Source organism: Agrilus planipennis, unplaced genomic scaffold, assembly GCF_000699045.2.
Source record: "Agrilus planipennis isolate EAB-ADULT unplaced genomic scaffold, Apla_2.0 scaffold323, whole genome shotgun sequence".
Classification (NCBI taxonomy): Eukaryota; Metazoa; Arthropoda; class Insecta; order Coleoptera; family Buprestidae; genus Agrilus; species Agrilus planipennis.
In genome coordinates, this window is record NW_020439138.1 from 211626 (window position 1) to 235360 (window position 23735).

General features: G+C 34.9%; 1 protein-coding gene across 2 annotated transcripts in view; it reads right to left on the bottom strand.

The window, feature by feature from the left end:
* Window positions 1-23735, bottom strand: part of LOC108742143 (aminopeptidase N-like) — a 60953-nt gene that overhangs the window by 30240 nt on the left and 6978 nt on the right. Inside the window, exons 1-3 of one of the 2 annotated variants that reach the window (XM_018477203.1) lie at window positions 8461-8579; window positions 4873-5385; window positions 4627-4776 (exon numbers count right to left, since the gene is read on the bottom strand). In XM_018477203.1, coding sequence (XP_018332705.1) covers window positions 4627-4776; window positions 4873-5385; window positions 8461-8564 — 767 coding nt within the window. In that variant the 5' untranslated portion in view covers window positions 8565-8579. Of the gene's footprint in view, window positions 1-4626; window positions 4777-4872; window positions 5386-8460; window positions 8580-23735 lie in introns of those variants that run through there. The other variant, XM_018477204.2, reaches the window with a different exon arrangement.

Genomic DNA, 23735 nt, shown 5'->3' on the forward strand with positions numbered 1-23735 from the left:
AAATGTGCGTTTCTCTCGGTAAACGCTATGCAAGTTTTATTTGTTATTTTGTTACATTCTCCATGAATAAATAATAAATTTTGCATGTAATAAAAATAATGACCAATTTTGACTCGAACGCAAGAAGATCCTGTATATCCATAATAATTTGAACAGCTAATACATAAGAAGGTTTAATTGAAGGAAACATAAGAAACTTTGTGTGCAGCCCAAATTACACGAGCTGTTAAACATGAGTTTACCGCAAGGGTAAACAATTGGTTACAGCTTAATGGGAAGCACATCGAACCATAAAAAGAACAGTAAGTAATTTGAAAACTAGAGGGGATGGGTATAAGGCCACCATAATAAAAAATGATATAAATTTTGGAGAGGAAATTTTACAAATTATCCTATCTAACAGAAAATCAACTTGCCTTCACTACACAAAGCTCTAAGTTCTCGTAGGGAACGCATTTTCATTCAGGTATTAAGGAATACCCAAGTCTAAGTGAAAAGTATAAAGTACCAGAAAAGCATCAAGCATTAAACCCACCAGAAGTCAACCCAGAGGTGGTACCCTTCCTATCAGTTCTCCAGAGAACAAGGGAAGACTGTTGTAGGAACCTTTAACAACAATTGAGCACGGACATATCTGCCCTTCGTAATACTATAAGTGTAATCTTATAGGAGGGGCAGAATATCTCAAAACAAACGAAGGGATATATTTTAGAGCCTTTATAGAATTCGGGAAAAGTACTGAATAACACGTACTATAACATAACGAAAATAAGGCGTTACCTATGTTTACAAATTTTGAACGAATCAAATAAGGAATTTGTAAATAAATTAATTCCCAGCTCCTTGCACTTCAGATACAATTTAGATGAAAAAATAAAATCAGTCAGAATACTGGTAAGGAAGCGCCTCCTCACGCAAAATATACAAACATGTTACTTCTTTACCAAGAAAGAGGGTGAAGAAGAACGCAACCCATTTCCTCATTGGAAAACAAGTATCGCCCAGCCTGTCAATCGAGGGAGACGAGACCATAAACAGGGCGCCCCTCGAATTATAACAACAAAATGAAATAGAGCAGGTAAGTACTGCACATGCAGGAATGCCTGGAAGAGGTTAACTAAAAATCTAGTCATAATTTAGTGGATAAGTGGTTGTAAAATCCCTTTGTCACTTCACTAAGAAAATCAAATTCACCAGTCGTCACAATTTCTTCCAAAAAGGAACACAACCAAATGGTGGACCCAATTAATGAATTATTACTTCCTCTCAAACTTAAACTGGTGGAATTCAAACATTAGTTCTTCAAATAACATTAAAAAAACTAATTCATTTTAGAAATATTCACTGATGCGTCTCTTACTGCTTGGAACGCTTGTATAGTTAACCAGAGCACGTGCGGCTGGTGGATGACAAACAGGACAACAAAAAAAGACATTCATACGTACCCTCTACGCGTAAAGGTTATATAGTGTATAAGTGTTTTGCATAAAAAATTAAAATATCTTAACAAAAACCAATAAAACAACAGCATTGTCATACATTAATAGGATGGGCTGTGTATAAGTGAGCCTCAATCTTCTTGCCAAACAAATATGGCACTGGAACGAACAGTTAAAAATATTTTTGGTAGTATCCTATATTAGAATGAAGATTTGGGCGAAAGTCGCTGTCGAGACGAGATATAATCCACGTCAACGCAGCACTACCGCAGTAGCTGACGAAACGTCTGAACAGAATAGTTCACTTAGACCACGGCCCTATAGCCCGAATTTTCATTCTACTATGGATTCCGGCCGTGAAAGCCTTTGTTCTTATAACATATATTAGTTTGCAAAACAATTGGAAAGCAGATGAAGACTGAGCCAATCTTCGTATCATTCGAAAACTCGAGCAACCTACATCTTTAACTATTTGTGAACAGTAATTCACTACACCTAACTTCTTTTTTTGCTTCTAGTATGTCTTTCACTAACCCTTCAAATCTAAGATGGTGTCCTACCAATCTTTCTCGCCTATTTCTTATTTATTTCAATAACGCCTTCTGTTATCCCTATCTAATATTTTCTCATTTCTTACTTTTTTGATCCACGCTATTTTTTTCTCCTTTCACACACAGTAAGAAATTGATCAAACAAGGAGTGATGGTGAAGTTGTCGGAAAGATTCGTATTATAAAAGTTACCTTTAAATTAACCTAGGCTTTTATTGATACGATTGAATACAGGGTGTTCTATTAAAAATAACTTTTGAATATTTCCATTGAAAGGTGTTTATTAATTGAAACACAAGTGAGAGACGTTTCGCTCAAAGTTTCTCGATCCTTATCAATCTAATTAATTAAAACATATTTAAAATAGGAAGAAATAGTAAAGAGTACGAAACGGTATTGTTGTTAATTTAAAATGTCGATTGAAAAATTGTAACCGACATTACTTTGAGTAGCCTGCAACATGATTGGTTCTAAATAAAAATTGTAAAAACTATTAAATTTAGAAAATTAACATATTGTTGACACGAAAATAAAAATTAGACTATGATGGTAAAATAATTGAAGATAAAAAACAAAAACTAAACTTATTTTATAACTAAAGATTTATTCTAATTAAGAAACGAAGACCCATTATTTGTTTATCGTTACTCCCAATTAATGAGGATAAAAGAGATACACTTTTCGTTTTTATCACAGAAATCTGTTGTTCTACATGTTTCCGAATTATCTTTGAAAAAATGTTTTAAACGGATTGCACACCACGGTCGCGGGGGTATTTTTAGTGGGCATACCGTTTCTACACTACCTTTAGCGTCTGTGTGGCTGCTATGTACAAAGCATTTTCCCCTCCCAATAACGAAAAATACTAACACAAAATAATATTATCAAATACATCTCTTACATAAAATGAGGCACGGATAATGGATCTATGATCTAAACTTACAAAGTATTACTCAACAAAAAATAGACTACGGTACAATAATTTACGATTCAGTAAAGACAAGATCCTGAAAATCCTCCGTGCCACCCAGTCTATAGCACTAAGTTTTCCACAGGAGCCTTCTGCCCAAGCACAATAAAAAATTCTATACTGCAATTTCAAACGCAAGGAGCAAGTTGTTGTAGAAGGACTTCGGATTGACCATACTCATGTAATGTACGTATAAGTAATGACAAACGACTTGCCTTCTTTAAGTAGAAATATAAAGTGCATTTTTAACACTTTCAAATCGGTACAACACATTCTTAATGTCTGGGTACTGGGTCAAAGATGAAGGCTTGGTCTTACAAGGTCGATGAGTGAAATACCAGGCCAACCTCATTAATTTGAGGTAGCGTATAGTGGGTAAAAAATTTAGAAATGAATTTTCAGAAAAATATTTCATATTAAATTAACTCACACTCATTTCTAAATTGTATGTATGTTCAACCTCAACTTTGTAAAAAGGTATCTGAATTTCTACAGGACTTCAGATTGTACCACGAAATAAATAAACTATTAAGATCTGATAAACCAAAATAGATAAGTATTTATATTTTCAAATTTATAAAATCTATGGAATGGGTGAGTACGATTGTGCTTAATGTCACCTTTGCAGTAGTAGGTCAATACCACATACAGTTACTAACGAAATACGTGCAGAAGTGTTTTGATAAATATGTTCCCACTTGAAGAGGAATTAAGTGAGAAGGTGGTATGGAATAAGACAATAAGGGACAACACTACTGTAATTAAAAAAATGTCACGTCTAGGAATTGGATTTCCAATTCTTCTCCCTCTTTTAAGATAATATTAGAATAAAAACTAGGGTGCTCATTTGATAAATAGATTGCTTTTTGTTCCATTTTTCTTTTCCTTTTTAGTGTCTTTTGGTGGATAAATTATATGAGTACCAAAAAAAACACTAATAATAACAGATAACAGTTTATAACAATAACAACGAAAACACAAGTAACAAAAAGCACAAGGAGTGAAAAAAACAAACGAGAACAAGGTAACAGAAAGAACAAGATAATACAACAATAACAATAACAAAGACAACAAAAATGAAACAATGTAGCAAATAGGCAAAGGCACTTACGAAAGGTGGTAGTAGCGGTAGACGAGAGACTGTCTTGAGATAAGAAATTTTAGAGTATTTATAGGATAGGGTTGTTAGTAATTTTGATAGAATGTTCTAGAAGGAAAAGTAGTGAGAGAGAGGGTGAAGACACTACTTTCTAGGAATATACAGAATTAGATAGTACAGAATTCAAGAGAAAGCAATTAAGGGTAAAACCAGATATTAGTATGGGAGTGCATGCAGGTATGGTTGAAGTTGGATTTCCAGGTAAAAGTGATTGAAAGAACAATAGAGTTTAGATTGAAAGGAAACCAAAGTATTTACAAGATAAGAAGTTGAAGATAAGAATTGAAATAATATTTGAAGTGAAATAATATTCGAAATGAAATATTATTTGAAATGGAAAAATTAAAAAAAATATTTACACACAAAAACAAAACAATAAGAGTTATTTCGCCACACCTTCTTTAAGGAGTAGATTGAATGATTTTGTCTATAATATTATTGTATAATTAATTTGTATGTTCACTGTTTGTATTTGCTTTATAATTACAGTTTCAATTGATTTACTTACGCTGAAATCTCTAAAGGCGTATTTGCTTCACTAGTGTAGTTGATTGGTCGCACAAGTCTTAGTTGAAAGGTTGCTTTTAAGTGTGGCTCGTCAAAACAAGGGAATGCTCTTCTAGCACCAGTTGGTTCAAATTGTGTTATAGCCAATTTCCTGTAGAAATTAAATAAAAATTATTTTTGATGCAAACGTTGTCAGTTTTCTTTAAGAAGGATAGTTTTAAATAATTTTGAAATGTGTCAAACTGACCTCTCGTTGCCATTTACATCGTTGTATTTTGCTAGATAGAATCCATCTAAGTCGTTGTTAAGTATACCAGTGAATCCACCAAATACTAATGTATAATTTTGGTTCGGTTGTAATGCAGACTCGAGGTTAATGATGTAAAATTGTTGGTCTGCGATATCTGACTCAGTTACTCCAGTAACCTTCGTACTGTTTCCATTTGCATCCAATACTTCAATTAACGACTCATTTATTGTTAATTGGTATGCGTGCAAAGTTATGGTATTCGCTTCTTCAACGGCATTTATTTCTATGGAACTCATTCCAGAAAAAGTATCCGTATTAAAGTTCGGTTCGAGTGTGATATCATATTTTAGAGGTATTATACTCGATGGAAGGCGATAATTTACATTGTTAGCCCTTGACTTTGCGACAGTAGATCTAGCTAGAAGTTCGGTGTCGAAAACTTGGCTATATGCTAGTTGAAAGAAAACTGTGACGAAGTAACATTTGTATAGTGTATCCATAGCGTCGTTCCTAAAAGTAAAAACAAAAACAGGTTATGTTTCAAAGAATGAAGACTTGTACTATATGAAGAAACTGTAGCATCGAATAAAAATATGCTGTTATTGGTTACTGTAATTTCTATTTTTACGCACGCATGGAAGCATGAACGCGCGAACAGACATTTTTTTCTGTTAATTTCTTTGAGCACATTTTAACGCACCTTCACAATTTCAAAATTTTTTGTTCTCCTAAATGAAGCATACCATTCTTTTGAAATTATAAAATTTTGGAGTCTACTATGTATCCACCATACCTCGCATATTACTTCAAGCAATCAAAATTCTTTCCGCTTCTTAAGCAATTTGGGTTGGTGAGATACTTTTCATTCCAAAAATGCAAAAATTATGAAAAAAAATCTATTGTATAACCCGGAGACCAGGTCGACCCGCCCATTAGAATACTTCGGAAACTACCTTAAATTTAAATTTGAATGTTTGGACTTTAGAGTTATTGGGTATGTTCTCTTCAATTAAAATAATAGCATCTGTGTAACACTTCCGTTTACACCGCATATTAGCTCAACATAAACGGTAAATTTTAAAAGTAGGAAATCTGTATGAATGTCTACCTGAAATCAGAGAAAGTAGAATTCAAAGCAGTCGTAATAGACAGGGTATTCCACTTAAAAGAACGAAGTTGATGTCAACTGTCGGTATAACCGCAAGTGCTACATAGATGCTGCTTTTAATAGAAGGGAGCATACCCAATGACGTTATTGTTCAAACTTTCAAAATTTAAAACGAAAAAGTATCCGAAATATTGTAATGGAAGTGAGACGTCCTTTTTATTAAGAATTTAGGATATAAGTGAGAAGTTTTGACTGAACCAAGTAAGGAAAGTTTTGAAAAGTTTTTACAAAAACGGAAAAGAATAAAAAGGAATCGGAAGAAAATAGGTCTTATTGGATAAAAGTAGAACGTAAGTAGATGTAGCTGAGAATAAAAAAATTGGATTTTTAAGTATTCATTGAAAAGAGGGCACAAGAATTTTTAAAATCAAGAATCTCTTAAAAATTAAAAAGAACTGGATGAATTTTATAATTGATATATTCCTACATCTTCATAAAAAGCAACATTTTAAAAATTCAATATAATATTTTTCGTAATTTGCTTTTGTGGTAATTTCAGATGTGCTATTGGAATTTCCATTAGTCTTACAAATTTCTTCTGAAACTGCTTTGACTGTGAACTGAACGTTTCTTTCCATATCAGCAAAAATTCTTTTGTGCAAGAATGTTTATTTTGTTATTTTAGATATCAATATCGTAGGCTTATAAGAAATGTTTTACAGTAATAACTTAAAGATGTATCATTTTCATTGCTTTCGAAAAATATGTATTATTGATTGATTGATTTTGAAATAAGTGATAAGTTTGCAGGAGATAATATGGTATTATAAAACTAAAGAATTCAGTAAATGCTAGTAGGTTCGATAGTATATCGTTTTTGATAATATGTATTCGGTAGGAGTAGACCGACCTCCGTAAATCACGCAGAGGATTATTACTGTTAACGATAATATCTCTTCTCTCAAAAGTAGTAGCTGGTTTATAAGGAGTCATTTTGGAGGAAAGAGAGGAGGGTGGAAACCGGGAAACAGATAATTTAAATACCAGTTTATTGTACTAAGGTATCTTATAGAAGACAATCTCTAAAGTATCTAGTACACACGAAATAGGACGGAACATGTACTCCTCTCATTTGACATTGTGGTAAGTTTTAAAAAAATAGTTGCTACATCCTGATATGGAAAGGAACGTTCGAGCTTTAGTCACAGCGAATGCAAGGCTTGCAGAAAACTGATTTAAGATGCCAGTGGGTCTGTGTGTGGTTTTGACAATTTTCATTATACTCGTCATTGCTATATCAAACAGTATACAGTGCTAATGATCGGCAAAATTGTGTTTCACTGCAAATGAAATTCGCCAAATTCCGAACCATTTTGGGCGAGTGATAAATAATTTTGGTGAACGACTAAATTCCAACAATAATTTCTACAGCGCACGTGTTTAATGGTATTCCCGGAAACGATAACTCTTCAATAAGTAATGTATGAAGAAAAAGAACTAACAGATATGTCAACGCTACTTCCAACTACCATCAAGTGTAAAGAAAGTCCGTCATCGAAACACTAGTAAACATGGCAAAAATCATTGCAGACAAAGAACATCTACAGCTAGAATTAGAACAGCTACGGAAGACCCTACAAGAAAGCGGTTACAACCACAATGAAATACAGAAGATAATATATCCTAAACACCACCGCAGCTAGACTAGCACGACGGCAGATGAGGAAAAAATCACAACGTGTCTCCCATACTTTAAAAAGTCTCTCAAAAGGCTCTCCCCGGAAAAGTTAAATCTTAAATCAGTTTTCAGCAAATCAGTAAGATACATTTTAATATTTCAACATGCAAGTGCAATGACTTAGCTCAGTGCATCTGTCCTACGTATAAAAAGGTTCCTAAACAAGAGCAAGCTTTTTTGATTGATCAAAGAACGTCTATGATGATGGCAATCGGTGGAATCGACGTAACTGCTACAAAGAAGTTGCAAAAGACTCTAAAAAGGAAACATCAACAAGAAAATCGCCCAAGCACATCCTTAAACACTTCAACATTAGCTGATTTAAATATAAGTACTTCTTCAGCGGCATCATCAGATTCAGAAAAGCCAGAATACGTCATAATTGAAAGCGTTCCTGAAAAGAAAAAGAAAAATGTCCGTGTGTTTCGATTTTCCTACGTTATCGAAGACATGCGACAGATATGGAGTGTCGGGCAGAGCAGCAGCGGTAATAACATCATCTATTTTGTTTGACATTGGGTCTGATGTTGAGATCATTGACAGATACAAGGTACCAAGAGAAAGATCAAAAATAAGGGAGAAATTAATGATAAATACAACAGTCACAGAGCTCATGACGTTATACTTTGATGTGAGAAAAGACAAAACTTTGAAAATTATTAAGAAAGGTGGGAAAAGCTACAGGACTACAACACTTGAGGAACATGTTTCGCTTATTCTAGTGCCGGGATTTACTTACTTGGGATAGGTTGTACCTGAGGTTGGTACAGCTAAAGGAATACAAACCACGATAACTGGTTTTCTGATAAAAGAAGAAATTTCCCAAAATACTATTATGACCATTGGTTGTAACGGAACGAATGGTAATACTGGGAAGTATGGTGGAATTATTAAACTGCTTGAGAAAAAACTACAAAAACCACTTCGGTGGATTATCTGTTTGCTTCACATGAATGAACTGCTTCTAAGATACTTGTTTCTTCATCTCGACGGGTGTACTTCAGGACCTAAATCTTATGCTGGTTCACTGGGAAAAGCTCTAGAAACATGTGTAAAACTGCCTGTTAAGAAGTTTGAACGCATTGACGGATAAATGTTACCAGAAATGCCCAATAATCTGAGTACCGATCAGCAGTATTTGCACAAAATTGTTTCGGCGGTAATTAATTTTAGGTGTATAACCACAACATCTCGCAAACAAATCTCAAGGTATACTTTCACATGCATGTTGAATTACACGTGCCAACCGAATACTACGTTTGTATGGAGTAACTGAAAATCCGACGGAAAATGTGATAACTCTGGCTACTTTTGTGGTGAAAGTCTATACACCTTCCTGGTTTTTAAGACCAAACCGTCATGCAAAGATGGCATCCATCATATTTTTAACATTATTATGGCCCCCAGATACGTGCCAGAAAAAAGATTATAGATCCTGTTATCTAAAGAAACGGCTATTTCGCGCATCCCGAAAACATTCTTCTTGCGATGATAACAGATGAGAGGAAGCATATTAGAGAGCTGGCTGCTCGTCGCATACTGAAGGTACGCAGTGTGAGTTACCCTTCAACACCGTGAGTTTTTCAAGGGCAGTTGTTAAATTTTAATACTACTTCATGTATTGATTTAGGAAAACTTAACCGAACCGCCGCTTTTGAGGAATTTATCTGACTAAAAAATTTAGTACATTGCAGGATCTGGTGGTAATAGCAAACCATTGTTTTAAGGCTTCCGTGTCATACTCAAGCTGTTGAGCGAGCTGTGAAGATTACAACTGAAGCTTCTATTTCTCAGTGCACAAAAAAAATCACGATTAGGTGCAATAAAAGCTAAGTTAGAATCGAGGAAAGTGATGCCTAAATTAGAAACAGAAAAGGATTTCCAAGCTTAGTAATTAATGTTAGTTATCAAATTCAAAGTATTTTCATGTTCTTTGTCACAGTATTACCTAAATAAATGTCTACACTATAAATGATCTATCATTTAACACCTTCTTACTACTAAACCAGGCAGAATATTTGACCTTAAACGACTTCAAACTTTCTATAAAATTTTAAAATTTTGAAGTCACTGCGGAGGAAGAAGCTATTCATTAAATGTAATAAAAAATTACACTTATCTTTATTTTATTATAAGGCACAAATTCCTCCCTATTAGAACATTGAAATTAAAAAAAAAATTACATATATATGTGCTCCACCCTATTACACAGCATAGTTACACGGAAGAAATAACACGAACGAGTTATTAGATTACTTCAGCCCGGAAAATCTGCAATAATTCACCATGTGCTCGTGGAACGCTATACTGCTCAGTTCGACAATACAGCCATTCTGGTTAGGACTTCGGATTTCTACAACGTAGATAGGCGTAAAGCTTTAGAAACAGAATATAATGAACAGGAAAAAATTAAAAATAAAACATGGATCCAACGACGTAGAAACTCATTTTCTATGACGACTCCAAAATAAAAAGAGTAATACGGTTTTAAACTGCATCAGTAACGACCCAGCAACCGCCAAATCACCACTGAAGATGCCGTTAGCGAAACATCAAAACTCCATGGATTACGGTTAAACAAACCGGAAGAAACCACCGCATCAACATTGAAGGAGAGTAAGTTCTGATGAATCACTTTCGTCTGAATCATTTTTATCACCTATAAAATTTAATGTTCTAACTTTAAATAAATTAAAAGGTTAAGGTCAAATCAAGTAATTAAAATGACAAATTATCAAGAAATTAATATGGATAAGAAACGATTCCTGAACGCAACGGGAATCCACACCTGCTTTTATATTTTTTCGAAAAAGTTGAAAAATTCATTAGATTGTACAAAGTTACCGCTCCCAGTTTACGAAATGGTTCTTTAAATTAGTTGATATTAGAATTAGCATTAAGTAAAATAACAGACCAAGCGCATGAAGCTTTACTGATAGAATTACCTGAATGTTCGGATGAAGTAAAAATATATTAATTGATGAATCTTGATCTCCTAGAAATGAGGGACTTTTACAAACAATCAATATCCGAACAAAATTATAAAAATTATTCTAATAGAACAAAGTCTAAATTACATAATTTAATAGAACACGTTAATATAAAGGAGGTTATCAAGACAGTGAAAATAAATCATTTTACATAAACGAATACGTTTAAGGAAGATGTTTTACAAGCATACAGCATACATTTATGTTACACAAGTCCGCGTAGAATCTGCGATACAAATAGAATTAGATAACAGTAAACAACTATCCGAATTCTTAGATAATATTTAAAGATCATTACACAAAAAAATGTAACCTAATAAACGGTTTAATTGTTTAAAAAAGTACGACTCCAATTGTCTGCCCTGGTCGGAGGAGTCCCGAATCTGGCGATCCAATTGTATAAGGCACCACCGACAGTTGTTGTTTCTTGATCAAGGACAGGGACTGCTTCTGGTCATCTAGAATACCGATTAACCAACGTAAGGCAGTACCTGCATCCTTTCTACGACGATATAATAACTATATCGAAATGTATATGGTCAAATCTCGATGACGTCGAGTTATTTTGGAGCGTTTGCAAAAAACACTGGAATGGATCCACTGACGAACTTCCTTTCTAGCGGACAGCCAAATGTAACGTTGCGTCACAAGTTTTGACAGTCGCGTTAACTCCAGGATAGGAAAGATTGTGCACGAAATGGAATGCAGCTTTTCGGAACCCTTTTGTGATGAACGGAGGCACGCATGGAAACACAAAAAAACTGACCTGGTAACTGAATGAATTAATCATGGCTAGGAATTGACGCAGCTTCTTGAAGGTTTGCGGGAACGGGAAAGTTCGAATTGCATCCACTTTTTTATGCAGCGGATGTGTATCGATATTGGAAACAAGGTAGCCAAGGAACTTGATTTCTGATTGACCAAATACATATTTGGATAAATTGATGACCTCCCCACACAGTTGAAGTCTTTCGAAAAAAGTCTGCGGGTTATCCAGGTGTTATTCTAACGTTTCAGACCCGATTAAAATGTCGTCTATGTAGGCGTAACAAAATTCCCGTACATGCAGAACCTTGTCAATGAAACGTTGAAAGGTTTGCGCCGCATTGCATAAGCCAAAACTCATGTGAATAAATAGGCCGAAGTGTGTCGTGATGGCTGTTTTAAGAATATCTTCTTCAGTGATGGGAATGTAGTCGAACGCGCATACCATGTCTGTAGTTAGAAAATGGTTTTACCTATGAAAGACTGGGAATAGCCCTGGATACGCTTGACAGGATACCTGTATGGACACGTTCTGGTGTTGAGGGCTCGATAATCGCCACATGATCTCCACCCATCACCTGTTCTAGGTACCATGTGAAGCGATGCCCAGGGACTCTTGTAGGGACGAGCGGTGCCCAATTTGGCCATGACCTCGAATTCCTTTTTCGCAGCACTCAACTTGTTGGTTATAGCAGGTCGTGGAATAGTGACAAACCAGAAACACTCTTTAGGGATGGTGACTCACACTTAATCACGTTCCCTTGGGACGTGAGATGAGTGGTTGAATCTAACAGACGTTTGTTTTTCATATCCACAAGCAGATCAAAATGTGACAGGATGTCGGCGCCGATGATTGGCTTCGTACCATACGTGGCGATTACGGTGCCGTTTTCAGAGGGAAGTTCGTAGTTCTCTCTTGATTCCGGAAGTTGCGAACACGGAAACGCACAGAGGTCGGCACCAGTGTCGATCAGAAGTTTCACTTTAGTTGACCCATCGGAAATGAATAATCGGCGTAAATGATGTCTAGAGCTGCTGTCATCGGTCATCATCAACGACTGTCCAAGTCGTTTCCCGGAGAATTGATTTCAAACATGCAAGGTTTGGTACATTTTAGCATTATTGCCAAAATGAAAATGATACCAACAGAGGTCACTTTCCCTTCTCGGTCGCGAATGAGAACGCGAGATCGAGTTGGAGCGTGATCTCGTTCGATAACGTTGGGGTTGGCGGCTAATTTGCAGGGCTGTTAGATAAGATATCTTTTATGGTTTAGTTGTTAGAGTTAGATATTGTTTGCTACTCCTTTTGTTCGCTTCGATCTCTCAATAAAAATATTATTTCAAGTTTCTAATTTTTTTTTTAAGTTGACTTCTAGATAATTAAAACCTAACGGGTGCTGCGAATAGAATACTATAACGTGCTCAAGTGTCGCTTAAGTGTAGTGCAAGTTAAAGTTTACGGTGATTTCAATCCTTCAGTTGGTATCCAAAAAGAACCCGTGTTCTAGGAATCATCGAGATTCGTAGGTATTCGAGAAGTCGCAGAGATTCACTCCGAATATCAACCCGAAGCATCATCCAAATTCGACGTACAACCGCTGTGTGGAAAGATATTTGACGATGCTGTTCTTCCTAGTCTTGTTGGACTCTTTTTATTTCCTCTTACGTATAGACAATCGCTTCTGTAGCAAAATTCATTTTATTTTAAATTATGAAGAGAGAAATCACCCTTGAGAAGTGATACTTCTTCTGACGAGTCACATTCGTCAGAATCATTTAATTAAAGGCTAAAATTAAAGTAAGTAGTTCAAACAAAATGAAATGAAATTAATATGGCTAAGGAAATGATTCACGAATATAATGGCAATTCACAAATGCTTTCATACTTTATCACAAAAGCTGAAAAGTTCATTCGATTATACGAAGTTACCGCTACTGGTTTAAAAATGGTTCTTTAAATCAGTTGATATTAGAATTAATATTATGTAAAATAACAGGTCAAGCGCGAGAAACTTTGATGATAAAATCATCCGAAAGTTGGGATGAAGTAAAAAATACATTTGGAGATCCTGGAGCTAAGAGACTTACAAAACGATTTATATACTTGTTATCAACACCGAACGAAAATTGTAATAGAATAAAATCTAAATTACACGCTTTAATAGAACACATTAATATAAGAGAGGATATTAGAACATACAAAATGAATTACTATACACAGATACGTTTAAGCCAAGTGTTGTACAACCATACCGATCTCATTTACGTTACACAAGTCCGCATACGTTAGATAGAAAGCGATTCAGAGTTTAAGAGAATTAGATAACAGCAGACAATAATCGGAATTTTTTGGATTATATTCAAAGATCATCACACAAAAACAAATTAATAATAACAATACATTTAAGTAATGTCCCAAATCTTAATTTTCAAACAAATATAAATACTTTTAATTCTAATAATAATAATAATAATAATGATTTTAATTTAATCCTAGAAACTCTCATTCTCATTTTAGTAGAATAAATATTCGAACTAGACCAGGTACTACTAATTATCCCACGAAGGGTCAAGTTTTTAGAAAAACCGAAAGTTCAACGAAATTTCAAACTTCAAATGTCTATTAGTACAGCAGCTACATTTAGATCAAATAATGCGTGGTCTAATTATTTCTTTAAATCAACAAATCATAAACCCACTTTTATATCTTAAAAACTGCATAATGTTGAAACCGACGAAGTTGATTTCCAGCCCGAAATTACAGAGTATAATGAAGAAGACGATTTTGAAGATTACCGGGAATATAATTATGAAAATCAGGAAATAGATCACGATAGTCAAAATTATAATCAAAATATTCAGAACACCAAGACTTAACCTAAACCTAAATAGCATAAATTCACAACCAAAATTACCATTTATTATTATTCCTGAATACAATTAAGAATTTTAATCGATAGTGGAGCGTCAAATTCGGTTATTAACCCTGATTCTGCTTATAAATACTTTTCTGATAAAATCTTTAAGAAACCTTTTACGATAACATCATTGAACAATTTAATTAAATCATCAAGTCGCTAGGAGTTGGACACGAGTTCCGATGGCACGATAATTTTCCATATTAATTAAAAAAATCTCAATTATGAATGTACAAAAGTTAAACATTCGCTTCGTCATATCTTGAAATTAAATGAGTGCTTTCAAATAGGTAAATAATTATCATTATTGCAAGTTTTTTAATATTTTTTTAAATAAGATAACAATACAAATGTCGTGATTTTCTTATTTATTTATAATTTGTTCGTTTACTAAACAGTTTATGACAAAAAAATCGCCGAGTCTTTGAATCATTTTTTACAACTAACAATAAAAAATAAAAACAACCGTTTACGTAAACAAGTCAACACTTTTTACTTATCAATTTTTTGATTTTCCTAGTCTATACAAACGTAAATAAAGGCAACAGCAGTTATAAACGATTTGATACTACTACAATGAGGAAAATCGCCTTTAAAGATGATTATTACATCTGCAGTTGTTAACAAGTTACAAGCTATAATTCAAAAATACCTACAATTTTTATAGATCATTAAAATCTGAATATATTTTTAATTTCTCTTCAAATTCGCCAAAAATATCAATAGTAGAAAATGGAAGATCTTTTAAAATTACATTAGTTTCTTCTTCTAAAAGGATGATATGTTCGCTCCTTGCAGTATTATTATTACGATCATTTACATATATGCTGCTAAAAAAAAATCACGCTTAAATATTTTATTCACTTTGTATTCTAAGGAATTGCAGCAACATTTATATTATTCATTATGATGATATTGCGTTAAATACACTGAATACACAGTTTTTTTTTCTCTCAGAAGAAATCTTCAATGTAATTTAGAATGAATTTCTTTCACATAAACCCGGGAACAGTTGCGCTACGTTTTATAGTTGCCATTAAAAAAAATAGAAACACCGAAAGAAGTTTCTTGAATATTTTTACTTACTGACTCTTCCACGAACTTCAAAAAAATATCATGGCCAATCATCAGCGGGGTCATCATAATTTTTATCATATCCCTTAATTCTCTTGTACTTTCTCATCATATGGAGGTGACATAAGATGACACTTTAATTTTCCAATTTTTTATTCTTGTGAATCTATTTATGACAACTAATCCTTGTTTTGCATCAAGATTTTTTAATGCTATTCCACCAAATTTTTAGTTAATTTCACTTAATAAAACTATTTTCCGATCAAACAGGAGAAGCATCAGTCTTATAAGATGCGACAGTCTCCTCTAAACCAAATGAAAGAGATAAAACTTTACTGAACGGTTTTAATTCAACCACTTTTTAGTCACTCGGAACAATTGATGTGAATTTTATTTTAAAACCAACTAAATTTTACATTATTGACCAAAGTAGTTTAGAAACAGGCGGAATAATAGGTACTGGTTTCTTTTCCATGACACAGGCATCTATTAATTATAATGAAAACACGATTAATATAAAAAACAACAAAATAAAAATGTATTTTGATAAGAGCAGTTGCTTCAACACAATAACCGTGCAACCGCGATATGGGCAAATTATAACTTTGAAAGGTGACAAAAAATGTTACAAACCCAACGATAACTACTTTTTTCAAAAATTAATTTAAATGAAATAATATTTCCTGATTTGTACGCGTAAACCATCATCAATCTATTACAATTGTCATAAATCTATCAAATGAACAAAAAATAATAGAAACAGAAGAAATAGCATTGCTACCTATAGAAGAAAGTCAACCCATTCACACCGTGCAAACATTAAATGGAAATGTCAAGAAAAGAATATCAATACTCACGAATCAACTCAGGACACAACATCTCAATCATGAAGAAAAGGAAACTAAAAAAAAAATAATTATGCGATTCTCAGAAATATTCCACCTAGAGGACGACCAACCAACAACGACTTCCATATTGGAAAATCGCATCGTCATAACAGATGAAAAACCAGTCCAAGCAAAGGCGTATCGATATCCAAAGGTTCACCAGTCGACTGCCAAATAAAGAAATGCTTAGCGATAAGATAGTCAGACCGAGCTATTCATCCTGGAGTTCACCCCTTTGGGTAGTCCCGAAAAAGACCGACGCCAGCGGAAAACGCAAATGGAGAATAGTAATTGACTATCGTCAATTAAATGCCTAAACAATTGGTTACAAGTACCCCCTGCCTAACATCGAGGAGATATGCGATAACTTGGGGAAAGCGCAATATTTCACCACGTTGGACCTTACTTCTGGATTCCACCAGATAAAAATGGCTAAGGACTCCACTGCAAAAACCTCTTTTTGCGTTAACCGTAAAAGCTACGAATTCTTAAGAATGCCATTTGGTCTGAAGAGCTCGCCTTCATCATTCCAAGGATGCATAAATGTATCGTTGCAAGGCCTAACCGCTCATCAATGTCTGGTTTACATAGACGACACCGTTATTTTGGAAAATCCCTTACAGACCACAACGAAAAATTATTAAGTGTCTTCGAGAGATTAAAACAAGACAACTTGAAAATACAGCTAGAGTGAATTCCTTAGAAAGGAAACCAATTTTCTAGGACACTTAATAACAGACAAATGAACAAAACCAAACCCGGAAAAGATGCGTCAAGGAATTTCCCGTCCCGAAAAATATAAAGGCTTTCCTAGGGCTGACAGGGTATTAAAGGAAGTTGATACCAAACCACGCAAAGATCTCAAAACCCCTCACACAACTTTTAGAGAAAGAAGAAAAATGGATTTAAACTCAAGAATGCCAAAGAAGCTTTGAAACATAAGAAGAAAAACTAATATCATGCTCAATACTGCAATATCCTAAGTTCGATGAACCTTTGATCTCAACTACTCATGCTTCAAAATTCGCAATTGGTGCAGTACTATCTCAAGGACCAATTAAAATTTCACTTCCCGTTGTATATACAAGCCGTACATTAAATCCGGCAAAAACGAGATACAGTAGTATTGAACGAGAAGTACTCGCTATCGTGTGAGCAACAGAGCACTTCCGACCATACCACTATGGACAAAAGTTCACTATTATCACGGATTAACAACCTCTGAAATGGTTATTTTCAATTAGGGATCCTTCATCGAGACTTATGCGTTGGAGGCTAAAAATTAGAAGGATATACGTATGAAATCATCCATAAACCGGGAAAACAAAACTAATGCTGACGCACTTTCGCAAATTTACTTTCTGGAAGAACTTTATTAGGATCAAGAGAATTATACGAAGAAATCGACGGATTAATGGAATCATACCTCGCCCAACCAGACGATACTATCACACCTGAAAACAACAATAATGGACAGCAGTCAAACAGAGAAGATCAACAGGTACCAAGCAACTTCCCGAAAACACCGAATTAATCATCATACCGTCAATCTAAACGATAAGCAAATAATAGGACTATTGGAAGATATCGATCTAAAGGAAATTACAGATAATATCACGTTCGTCACCCCCAAATCCAACAAAAAAAATACGTACATTTTCCATAAAAGCGATACGAATAACAACTATAAACAAAATTCAAAAAGCATTATAGATATTGAACAAAATGTCAACAGTGTGATAATAATTGAATTAAACAACGTTCTACATAAGTTAATATAAGAACTTTACACAATTACCAATGCTCTTCCACGAGAGGATAAGGAAGACGAAACTCATATCAACTTAGCTCTCCAACAATTACAAGAAGGTGTGTCAAAAAATACACGATTAATAGATGATATCGTTTGTGTCGTAAAAGGTACAATTAAAACTTACAATGAAACCCTAGAATCTCTAAAATTAAATGAGCAACTAATATCTAAAAACTTATATAAAATTCGTGATCAATTAAATTTACAATCACATCTATCGAAATTTCATTCGATTTACTCAATTTAGCCGTCACAATTCAAGAGTTATTGTCTACCATAGAACGAGAGATTGAACGAATTAAAATTCAATTACTATTTTCTAAATACCGAAAACTACCACCTAGTTAACTTGAAAACACGAACACGTTACAATCATTAGTAAACTATCAACAGATTAATAGAAATAATTTCAATTTTCCTTTTATAGTGTCAGTCACAAATTATTACAAATTTATGGATCTGTGTACAGTCAAAATATTTGCCAACACTGACGTTATTACATATACGGTAAAAATCCCATTGGTTAACAAAGATACGTATAAGTTATTCAAGATTCACCCTGTACCCATAAAATCAAATGCAAATAATCATTACAATATTTTAATGCTTGAAACTCAGTATATGGTAGAGAACTTTATATTCCAATTCCTTTCATTAACCAACCTTGCACTGGGTTACTCGACAACCGCAAAAAACTGATTGCCACAAGTGTCAGTAATGTGACCATCAATAATACCACCATAGAAGATATTCCAATACCAATGGACTGTTGTGCAGAACAGGAGAAATGCACTAATATACTACACTTAGAACCTACTCAAATGCACCACCTGAATTCCGACGAGTTCAACCTCAACAATCACAGACTCGATGCCATACTGGACTCTACTTAGAAGCAGTTTTGCGGCAATACTAGTGGTTTTATGTTTGTTGTTGTTGTTGTCCACAATGTTCAAAATGTAAATAAAACGGACCAATAATAATAATTTCGCCTAGGATAAGTTGTCTAATCTTAAGTCTATAATTAGGATTAAGAAAGGTCTTCTAATTTTGTGAATTCTATTAAAAAAAAAATTATAATTAGAATCAAGAAAACATAAAAATTAGCAGTATTAGCATCTAGCAAGGAGGACGTAGAGATAGCTTTATATAAAATGGAAGCGGTACTGACAGATCAGTACTGTATAAAACTAAAATACTGGTATGCAAGGGAAAAAAAAGTAGGGAAAGAATGAATATAAAGATAGGAGACGAAAAATTAGAAGAAGTGGCTGACTTTAGATATCTAGGAATTCAGATAAGTCAGGACGGATGGAGTAGTAAGGATACAATGCAGAGGATAGCGCAGGGTCGTGTCGCCTTTAATAAAAAGAAGTCACGGAGCGCAGCGTTGTACGGGTGCGAAACATGGACAGTGGGCGCGGCGGAATAGAAAAGGTTAGAAGCTTTCGAAATGTGGTGTTATAGGCGAATTATGAGGATAGCATGGGTAGAAAAGGTTAGAAATGAAGAGGTATTTAAAAGAATAGGAGAACAGGGGACTCCATGGAAGTCAATAAAAAGTAGGCGAGATAGGTTGGTAGGACACCTTCTGAGGCATGAGGGTCTGGTCAGAGACATATTAGAGGCAGAAAAAGGAGTTAGGAGGGGTAGAGGTAGACCTAGGTTAGATTACTGTTCGCAAATAGTCAAGGATTGTGGGTTGTTCTAGTTTTAGGAAAATGCGAAGTTTAGCTCAGGATAGGAAAGAGTGGAGGTACGTATCCAACCTATCTTAGGACTGACGACCTTATGATGATGATGATGATTATAAAAATTCTTAATGAGGGAGGAATTATTAAGTACGACATAGCTAGACGATTAGCAATTAAGTAAGACATTATAAATGTGTAAGTGACAAGAAAACAAAAATGCCATTAATGACTAAGGCACTTTCTTATGGCTTTGGAAAGTAAGCAAAACGCCCTTTTTCCAAAAAGGGATATATAGACCTAAAAAAGTTATTTTTAGTTAGTTGATTTAGTTTGCTTGTACCGTTTGTGGAATAAAGTCTCTTAAGTTAACTCGTTTGTTTTGCATTCTAATATACTGTGGTATAATTATTATTAGAATTGTTCAATCTCCGCTAATATAAAATCGCTAGAGAACTCACTACGTGAATTGGTGAAATTCGTTAGTACTTTGTGTATTTTAATGTTAACTTTGTGGAGCACTCTGCTTCCGGAATAATCCTATCCAGGAAGGAAGATCTGCGACGGACATAAGAACCATAAACGAAGTTCCGCCGTAACAATACATATACATATTAATTCTTGGTATAATAAAGCAGGTGCAATGTTTCACGAGTCGGAGCGTGGAATGTTAGAACAAGGAGGCAAGTAGGAAAATTAGACAATTTAAAAATAGAGGTGGAAAGATTAGAATTAGATATAGTAGGTATTAGTCAAGTCCGTTGGCCCGAAGCTGGAGACTTCTGGAGTGGGGACTTTAGAGTAATACACGATCGGTAGAAGGTAATTCGGGGGTAGGAATTGTAATGCGTAGGAAAGTAGGACAGAGTGTAGAAAGTTATTTACAAAAAAGCGATAGGATAGTTATGGTTAAAATAAACTCAAAGCCGGTAAGAACGGTATTAGTGCAGGTCTACATGCCTACATCATCTTACAGTGATGAAGACGTAGAAGCAGTTTATGCAGATACAGAAGACGTGTTAAGTTTAATGAAAGGACAGGAAAACCTAATAGTTTTAGGAGATTTCAACGCAGTAATAGGTGAAGGTAAAGTGGGTGCAATAGCAGGTTCTTTTGGATTAGGCAATAGAAATGATAGGGGACATAGGCTAATAAAATTTTGCCATAAACATAACTTAACCGTCGCGAATACTTTATTTAACCATCACGTTAGGAGGCGCTATACGTGGGAGATGCCAGGTGATTTAGGGAGATATCAGTTAGATTACATACTTGTTAGACAAAGATTTAAAAATCAAGTGAAAGACTGTAGGAGTTATCCAGGAGCAGATATAGATAACGATCATAACTTAGTAGTTATGAAGACCAATCTTAAATTCAAAATTCTGAAAAAGAGGGAAGGTAGGAGACGTCTCGATTTAGAAAAGCTAAAATGTAACTAAACGTGTGACAGACGAAATACTAAATGCGGTGGGAGAAACGAATGACGGGAACATAGAGACAGAATGGAACTGCATTAAAACGTGACTAAAGTCAGCAGCTACAGATATACTAGGTCTTAAACAAAACGAAAGTAGGAAACCCTGGATAACAAATGAGATTGTAGGATTAATAGACGAAAGGCGGAAATAGAAATACAGGACAGACGAAAAAGGGCAAAAATGATATAAAGCTATAAAGTGGGAGATAATTAGGAAGTGTAGGGCAGCTAAGGAACAGTGGATTGATGGGATGTGTAAAGAAGTAGAAGAAAAGTTTGAAGTAGGTAAAACCGATGAGGCGTATGATATAATTAAAAGGAATTTTAGAGATGTAGGATACAGTAGTAATAATATAAGAAACAAGGCAGGGTTCCACTTGATAGAAAATGAGGAAAAGGCAGATAGGTGGAAAGTGTATTTAGAGAACCTATACGCAGGCCGTGAGTTAGGAGATATATTAGAGAAGGTATTGTGGAAATAGATGAGCTTGGTGTAGATGGGATACAAGGGGAAATCCTAAAACATGCAGGACAAGATGAGTTACAAAGATAGAAGAGTGATACTTAGTTTGTATAAAGAGCAACAGGCAGTTATAGAGCTGGTGCTGCAACGTAGAGAAGTGAATATTAGGAAGGGAGTCAGACAGGGATGCACACTATCACGACTACTTTTTAATCTATACATCGAAGACGCGATCAACATCATTAAAGACAGTACAACTGTAGGGATAGGTGTGCAAGGGCAAAAGATTAGTATGCATAGATTTGCATATGATATAGCAGTATTAGCATCTAGCGAGGAGGAATTAGCGATAGATTGAAATAAAATGGAAGCGGTACTGACAGATCGCTGCTGTATGAAAATAAATAAAAGTAAAACTGAAATACTGGCATGCATGGGAAGAAAAGGTAGGGAAAGAGCGAATATAGAGATAGGAGACGGAAAATTAGAAGAAGTGACTGATTTTAGATACCTAGGAAGTTAGATAAGTAAGGATGGAAGGGGTAGTAGGGATAGCGCAGGGTCGTGTCGCCTTTAATTAAAAGAAGTCACTTCTATGCTCGCGAACGGTTAATTTAGAAATTCGAAAAACGTTGTTAAGGTGTATGCTTGGAGCACGGCGTTGTATAGGTGCGAAACATGGACAGTGGGCGCAGCGGAAAAGAAAAGGTTAGAAGCGTTCGAAATGTGGTGTTATAGGCGGATGATGAGGTTAACGGGGGTAGAAAAGGTTAGATATGAAGAAGTATTGGAATGAATAGGAAAACAGAGGACTCTATGGAAGTCAATAAAAAATAGGCGAGATAGGTTGGTAGGACACCTTCTCAGACATGAAGGTCTAGTCAGAGACATATTAGAGGCAGTAACAGGAGTTAAGAGGGGTAGAGGTAGACCTAGATTAGATTACTGTTCGCAAATGGTTGAGGATGTGGGCTGTTGTAGTTTTAGGGAAATGCGAAGTTTAGCTCAGGATGGGAAAGAGTGGAAGTACGTATCCAACCAGTTTTAGAACTGACGATCTTATGGTGATGATAATAAAACAGATAAACAATACATAGGAGTGGGTACAGCTAGTATAGTTAAGCGGTTCCTACAAGTAAACTATGCGTGGATGATGACTATAGCGGAAAGGTTGTGCTGGAAGAAGAATGAGTCAGAGGTCAGAGTTGAGCTAGCTGTGCGAGCGTTGGGAAGCGTGTGCCGTATTGTTGTTTCTTTTGTAGTTTAATAGACATTAATAAATTAATATTTCTAATATACCATTTTCAAATTTATTTATGAAAGCTCACAGCTACCCCTTACCGTTTCAGAAAAGGGATTGAGCAAGAATTTACCGATTTTTTTTTATTTTATGAAAACGCACGACGTCGGACGCGTTGATAGTTATTGCTTTATTTATGGAAATGCAATAAGTGCTCGCAAATTTTTGTTAAATTAGTTTTATACAGTTGAAATTGAGTGCACAACTTATGGTGCGGTGTTGTGTGTGTTTTTGTGATTTTTGTGCAGGCAACTCACAAATTGTAATTTTGGTACACGTGTTTCAGAATTGTGCATTTAGGAGCAGTTAGTAATATCAAAAAGTGGCTGAACACCGACTGATTTTAAGATTTACGGTATTTTTCTTTTTGTTAAAATACTATTAGAAGATACCACAAATGGCGCGGTAAACGCCATCTGTAGTACGATGCTACATTTTAGGATTACGTATGCTCTAATAAGATCCATTTAAAAATATGGATATCTACTTGCTGAAACGAATCCCGGCGTAGCTAACCTCAACGTGATAGGCACGTTACCATAATCGAATAAAATAATTCGATGTGGTCTGTATTCTGTCGAAACTGCCAGACGCGGATCGCGATTTCGATCTTTTTGGATCTCATCAGCGC